This window comes from Grus americana, chromosome 1 (assembly GCF_028858705.1).
Source record: "Grus americana isolate bGruAme1 chromosome 1, bGruAme1.mat, whole genome shotgun sequence".
Lineage (NCBI taxonomy): Eukaryota > Metazoa > Chordata > Aves > Gruiformes > Gruidae > Grus > Grus americana.
In genome coordinates, this window is record NC_072852.1 from 217,669,165 (window position 1) to 217,683,446 (window position 14,282).

At 60.2% G+C, this 14,282-nt stretch overlaps 1 protein-coding gene across 1 annotated transcript in view; it reads left to right on the forward strand.

The window, feature by feature from the left end:
- Window positions 1–14,282, forward strand: part of ARHGEF17 (Rho guanine nucleotide exchange factor 17) — a 37,979-nt gene that overhangs the window by 22,822 nt on the left and 875 nt on the right. Inside the window, exons 2-20 of the mRNA XM_054809230.1 lie at window positions 3,128–3,205; window positions 5,606–5,788; window positions 6,185–6,301; window positions 6,618–6,710; window positions 7,495–7,671; window positions 7,940–7,990; window positions 8,563–8,672; window positions 8,801–8,886; window positions 9,019–9,137; window positions 9,602–9,815; window positions 9,928–10,001; window positions 10,137–10,330; window positions 10,418–10,668; window positions 11,272–11,518; window positions 11,601–11,687; window positions 11,795–11,862; window positions 12,191–12,339; window positions 12,429–12,603; window positions 13,495–13,737. Of these exons, the coding sequence (XP_054665205.1) occupies window positions 3,128–3,205; window positions 5,606–5,788; window positions 6,185–6,301; window positions 6,618–6,710; window positions 7,495–7,671; window positions 7,940–7,990; window positions 8,563–8,672; window positions 8,801–8,886; window positions 9,019–9,137; window positions 9,602–9,815; window positions 9,928–10,001; window positions 10,137–10,330; window positions 10,418–10,668; window positions 11,272–11,518; window positions 11,601–11,687; window positions 11,795–11,862; window positions 12,191–12,339; window positions 12,429–12,603; window positions 13,495–13,737 (2,716 nt within the window). The remainder of the gene's footprint in view (window positions 1–3,127; window positions 3,206–5,605; window positions 5,789–6,184; window positions 6,302–6,617; window positions 6,711–7,494; window positions 7,672–7,939; window positions 7,991–8,562; window positions 8,673–8,800; window positions 8,887–9,018; window positions 9,138–9,601; window positions 9,816–9,927; window positions 10,002–10,136; window positions 10,331–10,417; window positions 10,669–11,271; window positions 11,519–11,600; window positions 11,688–11,794; window positions 11,863–12,190; window positions 12,340–12,428; window positions 12,604–13,494; window positions 13,738–14,282) is intronic.

A 14,282-nucleotide genomic window follows, 5' to 3' on the forward strand; every position in this document is an offset into this window, starting at 1 on the left:
GCTGCAGATGGTGAGGACTCTGGCGCAGTTCACCATCGCGCTGGAGGACATGCGAGACATCGGGGACGGCATCGACGCGGCCTTCGCCGCCTCCGGGCTCGGCGGGGCGGCCGAGGAGCTGCCGGAGAAGGGTTGCGGCAGTCGCGGTGGTACCGAGGTGATGCGGAAAGGGATGGGGGGGGCAGGGGGTCCTGAGGATGGGGGGGGACACGGGGGGGGTGTCTGGTGGGATGGGGGGGAGATATGGGGGGGGTGCATGGATGCGTCATGTTTGGACACGTGTGCGCCCAGCAGAACCTGGCACCTGCGGGGTCTGGACCGCGATTGCCGTGGCAACGGCGCCTCCATCCTCATCCTCAGCCCGCCGCCCCCAGGGTTCTCCGGATTGCGGGGAGGAGGGGATGCTCCCACCCGGAGAGGGCTGGAGCCATCCCTGCCACCACCCCCCCAGTGCCGATTTACACCACAGAGGTGTCAGCTGGTGGGGAAATGCCCCAATTCCCATTGCGGCAGGGGCTGATCCTGAGGGTGCTGAGCATCTCGGGGTGGGCAGGATGCAGCCGGGGTGCGGCAAGGGGGTCCCCAGGGAGAGCAGATAAAGACCGAAACAACATCAGCCCTGCGGGGGAGAGGCTTTGCTGGGGTAAGGGCTGCAGTGGGACACATCCTGCCCGCGCCCCAGTACCGCTTCACCTCGCCAGGGTGGTGCGTTACCCCCAGCTCCTGCTCATCCCAGCAGGAATTTCCCCCCGTCGGGATAATGCCGCTGCTGTAACGGTGGAAAAAAAATCCCCTTGCCAACGCCCGGGCCTCATCCTGCATCTCCCCTCCACTGCAAAACCCCAGCCAGTGGTGCGGCGTGCGGTGCTGAGCCCGTTCAGCTCACCGTTCCATCCCTTGGCTTCAGGAGCTGGGGCGGCTCTGGAAAATGCCGGGAGCATCGTATCGAGGCGGGGGAGTACAGGCTGTGCGAGGGTTGGGGAAACTGAGGCAGGGCAGGGGGTCCCTAAAGCCCATCCTCCGGTGGGTGCCCTTCAGCCCATAATTACGACAAATTAATCCGACGGTGAGAGTGTTAATAAACATCAGGCTGTAACGAAGAGAGGAGGTCTCAGCCAGCGTCCCCAAGGACCTCGGCTTCAACGTGTTTTGGGGGGACAGATTTCTTGGGGGGGCAGATTTCCTCGGGGGGGGGGCTTTGACCCGTCACCGTAATATTTGGCTCTAGACAGTTTCCTCCTTGCCTGGTAGAAAAGGCCGATATCGGCTTGGTGGGCGAGTGGGGAAACTGAGGCACGGCTCTGTTCTCAAGCACCGAGCAGGATCTGGCCAGGATCCCTCCCCATTGCTCTGTGGGGACCAGCGGGGAGGTGGTGGCCTCCATCCGTGGTGATGATGGTTGGGTTAATTCTTCCTTTTGTGGTTGCAGAGCAGCTTTGTGTCCCTGCCAGGAGCAGTAGGAGGGACACAGCCCCGCGTGGCCGCGGGACACAGGCTCATCCCACGAAGAGATGGGGGACATGGGGGTTTGGTGGCTCCAGCAACCCCCGTAGCAGCAGCAGGTCTGGGGAACCTGGTCCCAACACGCCGTGGTGGCCAGGTGGGACATATCTGCGCCCAAGGCTGTTGGTGGCATCCCTACACCCAGGGCTGTTGGGGTGTCCGAGCACCCAGGACCTTTGGAGGGTCCTTGTCCACAGGGGTTTTGGAGTATCTGTGCACTGACAGCATTCGGGGTGTCCCTGCACCCATGGCCTTTGGGGTGTCTCCATCAATGGGACACTTTGAGTGTCTCTGTGACCAGGTTCACTGGAGCATCTCCATGCCTGGGGTCTTTGGGGCATCTCTATACCTATGGCCTTGGGATGTCCAAGCCTCCAGGGACTTTGGGGTGTCCCTGCACCCAGGGTCTTTGAGGTGTCCAAGCACCCAGGGATTTTGGGTTGTCCCTGCACCCAGAATATTTAGTGTGTCTCATGCCCAGGCCCTTTGGAGCATCTCCGCACCCAAAACTTTTGGGGTATCTCTGAAGCCAAGGCCCTTTGGACCATTTCTGCACCTAAAACTTTTGGGGTAACTGGCACCCAGGGTGTCTGGAGCATATCCACAGGTGAAGTTTTTGGGGTATCTCTGCATCTATGTCTCTGGAACATCTCTGCAGCCAAAATTTTTTGGGCTATCTCTCACCCAGAACCTTTGGATCATCTCCACAGGCAAAATTTTTGGGGTATCTCTGCACCCAGGGTCTCTGGAGCATCTCCGCACACAAAACTTTTGGGGTGTCTCTGGAATGTTTCTGCATCCAAAACTTTTGGGGTGTCTCTGCTCTCAGGGCCCTTGGAACATCTCCACACCCAAAAGTTTTGGAGTATTTCTGCACCCAAAAATTTGGGGGTGACTCTGCTCCAAGGGTCTCTGGAGCATCTCAGCACCCAAAACTTTTGGGGTGTCGCACACCCAGGGCTTTTGGAGCATCTCTGCACCCAAAACTTGTGGGGTGTCATTGCACGCAGGGTCTCTGGAGCATCTCTGCACCCAAAACTTTTGGGATGTCTCACACCCTGCACTCTGCAGCATCTCACCCCCAGGCTGAGCTGCAGGGGCGTCCCCCCCGGGTGCTGCATGTGAGGGGGGTCTCTGAGCCCCACAACTGAGAAGACCCCAACCCATCTGCTTCCCAAGACTAGCAGACCACCCCACCCCACCACCTCCCAGTACTCCCCCCCCACCCCATTAATCCCCCTCCTGCGGTACCACAGCCCAGCGCCGGGGTGCCCAGGGTGCCGGGCGGGAGGCGAATTCCTACGGGACCGCTCCGAGCGGAGCCGCCGGAGAGACGGAGGGCGCCGGGACCGACCCATGTAGGGCTGTGAGAGCCAGGGCGGGCTCCTGACGCGGCCGCGGAGGAAACCAGGCGTCTCTGTGCGCTCGGTGTCATGTACTTCCTAATCCTCCCGGATTCCTCCATCGGGGTGGAGAGGGAGCGGAGGGGAGCTGGACGCCAGCCGGGCTCCTCCGGCGTTCAGCCTCCCCGCCGAGCCCCCACGTCGGCGCTGACACCCGCCACGTAGCTCCCCTCCATCGTGTCACCCCAAAACTCATTTTGTCTTTCTTTCCACCCGGGCAGGACATGAGGAAACACGTCATCATGACGCTGCTGGACACGGAGCAGTCCTACGTGGAGTCCTTGCGCACCTTGATGCAGGTAACGCGGCACGACCGGGGACGTGGCGCCCCAAACCATGCCACGGCGTGGCCGTCCCTTGCTTGTCACCGTCCTCGGGACCCCAACTCGGACCCGCAGCCGTGGGTGCTCTACCAGCACTGATGCGGCGTGGGGATGGATTGGGGACGGGTGGCAGTGGGGATGTTGGGGACGGCAGGAGCGGAGGTGGAGCAGCATGGCAATAGTGTCAAGAACAGGATGTGAGGGTCACATCTGTCCCCCAGATCACGCCCGTAATGTTCCTGGTGGGTTGTCACCTGGTGGGTTTCATGTCCCCACGCCCCTTCCCATGCTTGCTCCCCAAAAGCTCTTCCTTATGTTGCACCCCATCTCCTGGGCCGTTGCTGATGGCCATCCCATGATGGAGGACCTCTTACACCCCCTGTTCCCATGTCCCCCCATTTTCTGCTCAGCGTCATCACCTGCAGCCATGGGCCAAGGGTTTTTCTCGGTCCTTTTTTTACTGAGCTGGTTCCAACCCCCTTGGAGCAGCCTGACCGGAGAGTCCACCCCACGTTTCAGATGTTAATGAAGGTGTTTCAGAAGGTTAATGGTGGTCAACGCCCTGGAGACTAGGTCACGCTGACGTGGGTGTGGGTTGTCCAACCACAGTGCTGCAGGTGGAAACACCAAAAAATCAGAGCTCTGCGGTGCCTGTAGGACATCTGCTGGGCATGTCCATAAGGGCATGGGGCACCCATCATCCCAACACCCAGCTTTCCCCATAAATCCCCTGCGAGGATGCCCCCATGGTGGACCCAGATGTGCTCTGCCAGATGTTGCTGCAGGAGGGAAGGACCCTTTGAGGCTACTCCTAGTGCAGATGTTGGCTTGGAGGGGTGAGAGGACCCTAGCTCTGAGGCTTGTTTCGGGGGAATCTGTACAGGGTTTGGGGTCAGGTAGTGTCTCTGTTGGTCTTAGCATGGACAGAGAATGTCCCATGGGCTGTGTCCTCCTGAGGTGGGACGGGAGGCTGGATGGAGAGAGGACAGCCATGCTGGGGCTCACCGGTTCCCCACTGGAGGGACTGGTTGGACACAGGTGGGAGGCACAGGGCATTAATGCCTGAGCTCTTGCCTGTGGGACGCATCCTGGCACGGTGCAACCAGGGGGACCTGGCTTTCTGGGGGGGTTGACAGGGCTTCAGACGCCCCCAGCTCCCTGTCTTAGCTGGGACAAGGTGCTTGGATCTGTGATATGGCCCAGTGGCATGTAGCACGGTGGCTACCAGGTACCGGGACCACCTTGGAGCATCATCTTCCAGCCAAGCCAGATGGTGCATGGGCAAACCCTGCCTGTGCTCCTCGTGTGCCAAGGCAGGGGCTGTCTCCAAGCTCTTCTTCCCCATCTGGTCCTCGTTCCCACAATTTCATAGTGGGTGGGATGCATGGCACAGCCCAGGCCAGCTCCCACTGGAGGTGTTGGCCACGGTAGGGCAGATGAGGCAGGTTATGAGCCTCAGGAGGGATTTGGCCCTTCTAACTTGGGTTTTCATGAGATATCCACCATCAGCCTGATGAACCTCATCCTTGGGGGATCTCCAGCTTGGATGGACATGTCCACTGCAGCTTGAGGAGGGTCCTGTCCTCACGCTTCAGCTCCACGGTCCTCCCAACATCCTGAAGGACATCAGCACCCCATACTGCTTGGGCTGAAGAGGAGGCAAGGCCTGAGAAGACCTTCCTCATCCTGCATCCCTTGCAAACCCTCTCCCATTCCCGCAGGCACTGCTCCCCTCTGCAGCTCTGCCCCATGGGGAGAAGAAAGGGAATTTGTAGCAGAGCTGCACGCCCAGCCTTGCAGAGGACCTGCTCTTGTCCCACTTTTCCTACTGACCCTGAGCATCGCTCATTGGCCATTGCCCAAGAGAGGTGGTGAGGTGGTCCAGGGCTTGACCCGGTGCATCCACCCCACTCACTCCAGCCTCTCCTGGTCCCAAACACCCTAAATCCCACCGGGAACCCAGCAGCTTTTGGATCACAGGGTTGTGCTGCTGTGATTCTCCAGCTGGGTCAGGCTCTGTAGTGGATGGAGGTGACCAAGGCTCATGACAGCAAAGGTTTGGAGCCTCTCAAGGCCGTGGCTGGGGGATAGAGGACACCGTGCTTGGGGCTTGCTCGTGCAGACCTGCCCTGCTCCCCACTCTGCCGGCGGGATGCACCAGATGGGATGGGACCCAGGGGAGTTGGGGTGCAAAACCTGCTGGGACCCGGCACTGTCTGGTCTCTCTGATGGGCCCCACAACCCAACGTTCACTGAGGGCCCCCCCGCCCGGTGCAGGATGCGACCAATCCCTGTATTTAGTGGGGTTGAAAAGTTCATATTGACAGAGTGGGAAAAGAAATCTGTGGGGACCCTGAGGCCTTTGCTTCCCCGCAGGGTTACATGAAGCCGCTGAAGCAACCGGAGAACTCGCTGTTGTGTGACCCATCGCTGGTGGATGAGATCTTCGACCAGATCCCCGAGCTGCTGGAGCACCACGAGCAGTTCCTGGAGCAGATCCATGACTGCGTGCAGAACTGGCACGAGAAGCAGAAAGTGGGCGACCTCCTCGTGCAGTCAGTAGGTCCTCGCAGGGTGGATTTCCCCCGGGGAACCCAGGCGTGCCCGCTCTCGGGCATGGCCCCAGCAGGAGAAGTTTTGGAGCAGGAGGCAGGGGAGTGATTAAAGGACAGACCAAACACGCCTGAGATGGAGAACAGGAGACGATCTCCAGGCCTGCCGTCTGCTTAGCGTAACGGCAGGGTGTTGCGGCGACCAGCTGGGTCTGCAGCTTGGCGTTTCTGCCTCGGGAGCAGAAATGTCAGGGCTGAAAAATCGAGGGGGGCGGGCGGCAGGCAAACCCTCCCCGCGCCAGCCCAGAGCCAGGATTAACCCTTGGGGCAGCTTCTCCTAGGCGTGCGCGGGAGGTCCATGCTGGACCTATCCCCTTTCCCCCCCATTCTTTTCCCTTCCCAGTTCTCCAAGGATGTGCTGGTGAACATCTACTCTGCCTACATTGATAACTTCCTCAACGCCAAGGATGCCGTCAGGATCGCCAAGGAAGCCCGGCCGGCGTTCATGAAGTTCCTGGAGGTGGGTCCTGGTTCCTCTCCCCGTAGATACGGGCCAAGGTCCAGAGCCACCTGCAAGGCTGCTGGTGGGGCAGGGTGGGGTTAATGGGAGTGAACTGGTGACCTATGGTCAGACTGGGATTTTTCCAACCCCCTTCTTCTTGGTTGTATTGCAAAGAGACTAGGTTGGGATGAACCAGAGTCACTCCGGGTGGTGTAACAGGGAGTCACCCCAACCCCAAATGGGTGTTACTCCAGGTCCTGAGGTGGTGGGACGCTGGGTCCCTGCTGTGTTCCACCTAACGAGGCTGTCCTTGTCCCCCACCGGTGTTTTGCAGCAAAGCATGCGGGAGAACAAGGAGAAGCAGGCTCTGTCCGACCTGATGATCAAGCCGGTGCAGAGGATCCCGCGATACGAGCTGCTGGTGAAGGTGGGTGCGGGCAGGGGGGCCTCTGTGCCGTGCCAGGAGCGGGTGAGACCACGGCTCCTCCTCACCTCTACGTGACAGGAGCTTTAAGGGTCTCATGTCTCTCCTGGCCCGTTTTTCCATCCCTTGCCACAAAGATGGTGCCCCCAGGCATGTGCGCGGCTCTGCCCTCCTGGGGTTGGTCACCCTGAGGACTGTCACCCCACTGTCCCGTCCCCCCCCCCGGCATGTCCCTACAGGTGTGCAGTCCCCTTCCCCTCTACCTGTCTGCTGGGAGGTTGGACGCTGCAGCACCATTTTGGGACCAGTCGCACTGCCACCCCCTCCGTGCCTCAGTTTCCCCGTGCCAGGGTCACTCTCCCTGGCACTGAGGCTGGTGGGGAATGCGCTTTTGTAGAATCACAGGCTGGTTTGGGTTGGAAGGGATCTTTCAAACATCATCTCGTCCAACCTCCCTGCCATGGGCAGGGACACCCTCCACTAGCCCCGGTTGCCCAAAGCCCCATGCAACCTGGCCTTCAGCACTTCCAGGGATGAATCTCCAGCGTCCGTGCAAGGTGATGATGCGCTCTCAGGAGCTGGTGGCCTCTTTAGAGGTGGCAAAGACCAGGCTGGTGGTGGCCAAAGCTCAAGGCTTCGTTTCTTTCCAAAACCTTTCCCGCATGGGGCTGGTTTCCATCCCCAGCAGCCAGAGCAGCGCGGTGGGAGCTTCTGCTTGGGGGTGTCACGGCATCGCTGATGCCCAGGCTTTGCCTGTGGTGATGTCCCGGCCGTGTCCCCGTGGTAGGACCTGCTGAAGCACACGCCAGAGGACCACCCCGACCACCCTTTCCTCATCGATGCCCAGCGCAACATCAAGCAAGTGGCTGAGAGGATCAACAAGGGCATGAAGAGTGCGGAGGAGGTGGAGAGGAACGCTCGCATCGTGCAGGAGATTGAGTCCCACATCGAAGGGATGGAGGACGTACGTATGGGGGTCTTACACAGGGTTGGTCTTTCCTTGTCCACAAAATGCAACTATTTCTGCTCTTTCTGGGTCACCCCAGGCTGGGCCACTTGTTTTCTCCTCTGGGTCCTGCTTTCCCCATCATCACTTGGCCTTGGTGGTCTCCTGGGGGTTTGGGAATGGGCTGGGGTGCCAGTTCTGAGCTGGGGAACTGTAGGGGCAGGGATGAAGCCCATGATGGTCCCCTCCCGGGGTTCCCCACTCACAAGCCTCCTTGTCCCCACAGCTCCAAGCCCCGCTCCGCAGGTTCCTGCGCCAGGAGATGGTCGTGGAAGTGGTAAGAGCGGGGTGATCCCATGTCGCCATCAGGGCCATGGGACTGGACACCAGATGGGGCAGTGGGAGGCTATGATTGCACGTCATGGGATGCCTGTATGCCCATAGGAGGCTACAGATGGATGGATGGAAGGATGGACAGATGGATCAATGACAGATTGATGGGGACAATATAAAATTCCCCAAGTGCATGTGGGAAGATAAAATGGGTTTGGGAGCAGGAAGGAGATGGGAAGAACCTGCAGCAGCCTTGGGCCAGGAGTGGTTAGGTAGGCTGCAGGTGGAGACCACGGGGTTCCTGGTAAGCCCATGCCTGGTGTTCCCATGGCCCTGGTGCTTCTCCATGAGTGGGACCCTGGGGCTTTCCCCACACAGCCGTTGCACCCATGTTCCCTTTTACCATCATGAGGACATGGCCGCTCCCCTTGCAGACGGTGGCATGGGACCCATCCCACCCCACCGCATCCCTGTGCCAAGGCAGCACACAGGGAAACTGAGGCAGGGACTGCTCCCAGTGCCAGCAGCGGGGGCGAGGTGGACATTAACCCCTTGGTGTCTCCCACCACTCTGCAGAAGGCGGTGGGTGGGAAGAAGGACCGTTCCTTCTTCCTCTTCACGGACCTGCTGGTGTGCACGACGTTGAAGCGCAAGTCAGGCTCCCTCCGCCGCAGCTCCATGAGCCTGTGAGTACTACCTGGGGGGCACCCACCACGATTAACCCACGGCAGTAGGGCTGTCCCCACCAGCTGGGCTGTCTTTGGGGTACTGGGGACATGGGTGCACCTCAGCCATCCCCACCCCAACCTCACAGGTACACAGCAGCCAGCGTGATCGACACCGCCAGCAAGTACAAACTGCTCTGGAAGCTGCCGCTGGAGGACGTGGACATCGTCAAAGGTCTGTCACTGCCTGCTGGAGTGTCCCGTCCCACCCCAAAACCCATCGCTCACCCCTGGCTGGTAGGGAGAAGGTTCCCTTGTGCGGTGCCGGGGAGGAAGGGGTTAATGCCATGCGCGTGTCCCCACACAGGTGCCTCGCAAGCCACCAACAGGGAGAGCATCCAGAAAAGCATCTGCCGCCTGGATGAAGACCTCAGCACACTGGGGCAAGTCAGCAAGCTGTCGGAGACCCTCAGCTTTCCCCACCAGGTATGAAGATGATGGCCCTGGTGTTGGCCCCTAGCCGGCCACATTCCCTGTGGGACCACCCGGGATGTCCTCAGTGGGAGGGAGAACCTGTGGAAGGGCTGGTGGCCATGAGTGTCCTCGAAGAACCCGGATGCCACCAGCCCTAAAGCCATGAGGAGGGTTGGGGCAGCTTCTGAAGGCTGCTTGGAGATGCACATGGTCAGTGTCACATGGTGGCCCTGGTGCTATCTCCCGGCCAGACATCTTCCCCAGGGGACCGACTGGGATGTCCTTGGTGGGAAGGAGAGCCTGTGGAAGGGCTGGTGGCCTTGAGTGTCCTCTAAGGGCGCAGATGCCAGCAGCCCCAAAGCCACAATGGGGTTGGGGCAGCCTCTGAAGGATGCTAGGGGATGGACAGGGGCATCATCAGGCTGCTGGGCTGGTGGTGGCCCATCCCTGAGAGCTGGTGTTGTCCCCATCCCCAGAGCCTGGATGACGTGATCAAGGACCTGATGGCCGCCATCCACCGGGAGCTGGCGGAGAAGCAATCCCTGTCCTTCAGCATGGCCTTTCCCCCCAACAAGGTGGAGCTCAGCACCACCAAAGCAGATGGCACTGAGTCCTTCATCTTTGAGTTTCCCAACCCCGATGCCCGGCTCGGCTTTGAGCAAGCCTTTGAGGATGCCAAGAAGAAGCTGGGTAACACCAGGGACCGGGGAGGCAGACACGGTGGTGGGCTCAGCATTATGCCCCCACTTCAGTAGACCCCTTTCCTCCATCGCTTCTTCATCCTCCAATTTGATTTTCTCAGCTTCCAGCAAAAACTGTCTGGACCCGGAGTTCCTCAAGGCCATTCCCATCATGAAGACGCGGAGCGGGATGCAGGTACTCGGTGGCTGGGTTCAAGCATCCCATGGGACCCACGGTCCTCTCCATCCCAGTGGGCTCACTGCCAGATGCCGAGAGCTCCTGCACCATTCCCGAATGACCCAACCCATCCCATCTTTTGCTCCCTTGCAGTTTTCTTGTGCTTCTCCAAGCCACGGCAGCCCGGAAAGCTCCCACGAAGTTTGGGTTTGCAACAGCGACGGTTACGTGGGGCAGGTTTGTTTGCTCAGCATCCGTAAGGAGCCCACGGTGGAGGCGTGCATCGCCGTTTGCTCCGCCAGGATCCTCTGCATCGCCTCCGTGCCTGGTCTCAAGCGGGCGTATAGGTAGGACATTCCCACCGGCACCGCGGAGCCGGCGGGCACAGGGCAATGCTGGAGCTGCTTCTTTCCCCCCTTCCCTCGTCGCGGCAGGGAGCGTGCCGAGCCGGTGGGCAGTCCCTCCTCGGAGCCGATGCCGGCGCAGCCGGAGGATGCGGGGCCACAGCCGTGCCTGCACATCTCCATCTCGGGTTCATCGCTGGAGCTCTCGGAGCCGGTCGACGGTGGGAACAGGGAGCTGGTGCCCTTCGATAGCGATGACACGGATGACGAGTCCTCGCCCAGTCCCTCGGGGACGCTGCAGAGCCAAGCCAGCCACTCCACCATCTCCTCCAGCTTCGGCAGTGAGTCCCTGCTTAGCAAAAAAAATCACTTCTTCGCCCCAAAATTATAGAATGATTTGGATTGGAAGGGACCTTTAAAGGTCACCTAGTCCACCCCCTCTGCCATGGGCAGGGACATCTTCAGGTAGATCAGGTTGCTCAGAGCCCCGACCAACCTGACCTTGAATGTTTCCAGGGATGGGGCATCTACCTCCTCTCTGGGGAACCTGTGCCAGTGCCTCACCATCCTCATCATAAAAATTTTCTTCCTTATATCTAGTCTGAATGTCCCCTCTTTTGGTTTAAAACCGTTACCCCTTGGCCTATCACTACAGGCCCTACTAAAATGATGGGTAGCTCCATCCTTGTGTTCCTCAGGGAATTCCACAGCTGGAGGCTTTTGAGCCAAGGAAATCCCAGGAAAAGAGATATGTGGGACATCAGCCCAGCCCCATGGTGCTGGGATGGGGTTGGTGGCTTTGGGTAAAACCTGGTGGGTTTGGGGCTCAGCATCCCTACATCCTCCCCTGGGCTTGCCATCACAAGAGGACCCATGGTCTCTTCTCCATCACTTTGGTGGGTGTCAGGTGGTCCTGGTCTGACCCATTCCTTCCTCCTCTGCAGATGAAGAGATCCCAAGCTGCAAGGAGGCAACGGCAGAGACAACGAGCTCGGAGGAAGAGCAAGAACCCAGCTTCATGCCCATCACCGGCACCTACAGCCAAAACCGGCATGGCGAGAGCCCCACAGACGGGCGAGCCCTGCGCCGCTCCAGCCGTGGCTCCTTCACCCGGGGCAGCCTCGAGGACCTCCTCAGCCTTGACCCTGAAGCCCATCAGAGCTCCATGTGGTTGGGCACTGAGGATGGCTGGTACGTCCCCAGCAAGGGGGGACACACACGTGGGGTGGACTCCAATCCCATGTGAGCCTCAAGCTTTGCTCTTCTCCTGCAGCATCCACGTGTACCAGTCCTCGGACAACATCCGTAACAGGAAGAACAGCATGAAGATGCAACATGCCGCAGCCGTCATGTGCATCTTGTAAGTGGGGAAGAAGATTTTCGGCTCTGGGTTGTCCACAGTGGGGTGGTTTGGGGTGGCTGAGTGGGGCTCTGCGACTGGTTGTCCAAGGGTTTTTCTCCCCACAGGTACCTCGATAACCAGGTTTTCGTGTCATTGGCCAATGGGGAGCTCATTGCGTACCAGCGGGAGGCAGGTGAGGCTGGATTGGGACCATCAAAGGGTGCTGCAGGGGTTAAACGCAGCCCCAAAGCAGTGGCTCTCAGGTGGGTGCTTGGGCAGCCCCCCCAGGGAGGGATGGTTGGAGTGTCCTCAAGAGATGCTGAAGACCCCAGAATCGGAGCCAGGTGGAGGTGTGCCTCCTCTTCCTGGTCCCTGCCTACCGCTGGCATCCCTTGGGGACATCAGCTCTAAAGGGGGACCTGGGGACGGGCATCTGCAGCCACTGCATCCCATCAGCTGGGTCAAGATGGGGTTGTTTGGAGATGCTTTAACTACCCACCCCGTTCCCACCACCCTCACAGGCCGCTTCTGGGACCCCCAAAACTCCAAGTCCCTGTCCCTGGGCTCACCGGGAAGCCCCATCACCAAGATGGTGGCGGTGGCGGGGAAGCTCTGGTGCGGCTGCCAAAACCGGGTCATCGTCCTCAACACCGCCACGTTGGCGCAAGAGGTACCACGGGCAATGGCGGGAGGTCCGGGGGACGGTGATGGGCATCGGTGGCATCATCAGCGGCATCGCTGTGGCTCTGTCACCCACAGCACACGCTCCAGGTGGGACAGGACGGTGGGCGCAGCGTCACCTGCATGGTGAGCGCAGGGACCGGCGTGTGGGTCGCGCTGCAGAGCAGCGCCCAGGTCCGGCTTTACCACGCCACCAGCTATGAGCAGTTGGCCGAAGCGGATATCACCCCCCCGGTACACAAGATGCTCGCCGGTAAGTCCCACTGGTGGGAGGTCTCCAGTGGGTGCCCGTTGCTGTCTCTAGTGGGTACCCGTGTCCATCATCTGCCTTCAAAATGCGATGCCCTGCAGCATCCAGTGCTGGGAAATTGAATATCTCCTGCATCCCGACCAGTTTTGGGGAAGGAGACCCCAAAAACGCTCATGGGGTTCGTCCTCGGTGTTACGCAGTTGCGTAATCCCACGGGGAAGCAGGACAGCCCCTGGGCAGCTGGATAATCCCATGCGGAAACAGGGCAGCCCCCGGGTGGCTGCATAATCCCACGCAGAGCTTCGGCAGCACCTGAGCATCAGCATAATCCCACAGGGCGATAGGGCATCCCCTGGATGGCTTCAGAATCCCTGGGCAAGTGCATAATCCCACGCGGGAATAGGGCACCCCTGGATGGCTTCGTAATCCCACGTGGGAATAGGGCACCCCTGGATGGCTTCATAATCCCACGCAGGAATAGGGCACCCCTGGATATCTGCATAATCCCACGCAGGAATAGGGCAGCTCCTGGGTAGCTGCGTAATCCCACGCGGAAAAAGGACAACCCCTGGGCAACCGCGTAATCCCACGGGGTAACAAGGCATCCCCTGGACGGCTTCATAATCCCAAGCAGAAATAGGGCAGCCCTGGATGGCTGCATCATCCCCACGTGGGAATAGGGCATCTCCCGGGCATCTGCGTAATCCCACGTGGAATTCGGGCAGCCCGATCTGGCAGCACCCCGGGGTGCTTTATACCAGCCAGGGTGGGTGGTGGGGTCCCTTCCCCACATCCCACGTCCCCCAAATACCCCTTGGAACGGAGACCGGTGGCATCAGCAGGGTTCACAGCCCCGCGCCAGGCAGGGATACTGACGGCCGGGATGCTCGACAGGCTCGGATGCCATCATCCGGCAGCACAAGGCGGCCTGCCTGCGGATCACGGCTCTCCTGGCGTGCAAGGATTTGCTGTGGATCGGGACCAGCGCCGGCGTGGTGCTGACCCTCGCCGTCTCGGCCAAGGCGGCCCCGGCGTTGGTGGGGCTCTCCCAGGGTCACACCGGCCACGTCCGCTTCCTCACCGCCATCGAGCTGCCCGACGGCTTCGACGTCCTCTTCCCATTGCCGAGGGAGACGGGTAGGTGGGATGATTGGGGGGGGCCCGATCCTGACCCGCTCCAGGGGGGAGTGGGTGTTTCGGACAGGGTCAGGAATGCCATCCCGCCGGTGGACAGCTTGGAGTAGCCTTGAAACGTGGTCGCAGAATCCCCGCTCCATCCTTGCCTTGTTAAAATCCAGGGGGAAAATTTTGGGGGGGGGGGTGTGTGAAAATTGGGTGTTAAACCACCCCCTTAGGGCTTGAGTGACCCCCAGTTTCTCCAGGGGACCCTAATTCCCATGGGGAAAAGCCACTGGAAAGCCATGTGCTGAGTGTCACCCAGCCCAGCTCTGAGGTTGGGGAGGGATGGGGAGAAGGCGGCGATGTGGGGGGGGGAGGTGATAACTCGGGTGGGAGGGGCTAATCTGGGTGGGAGGGGCTAATCTGGGGGGGGCTAATCTGGGTGGGAGGGGCTACGTAAGGATGGGAGGAGGGGGTTTGGGGCCAGGATGTGGCGCCTGGGAAAGTGGCGGTGACGTTGGGAAGATGCTGGTGGGAGGATGCTGGTGGGAGGATGCTGGGAT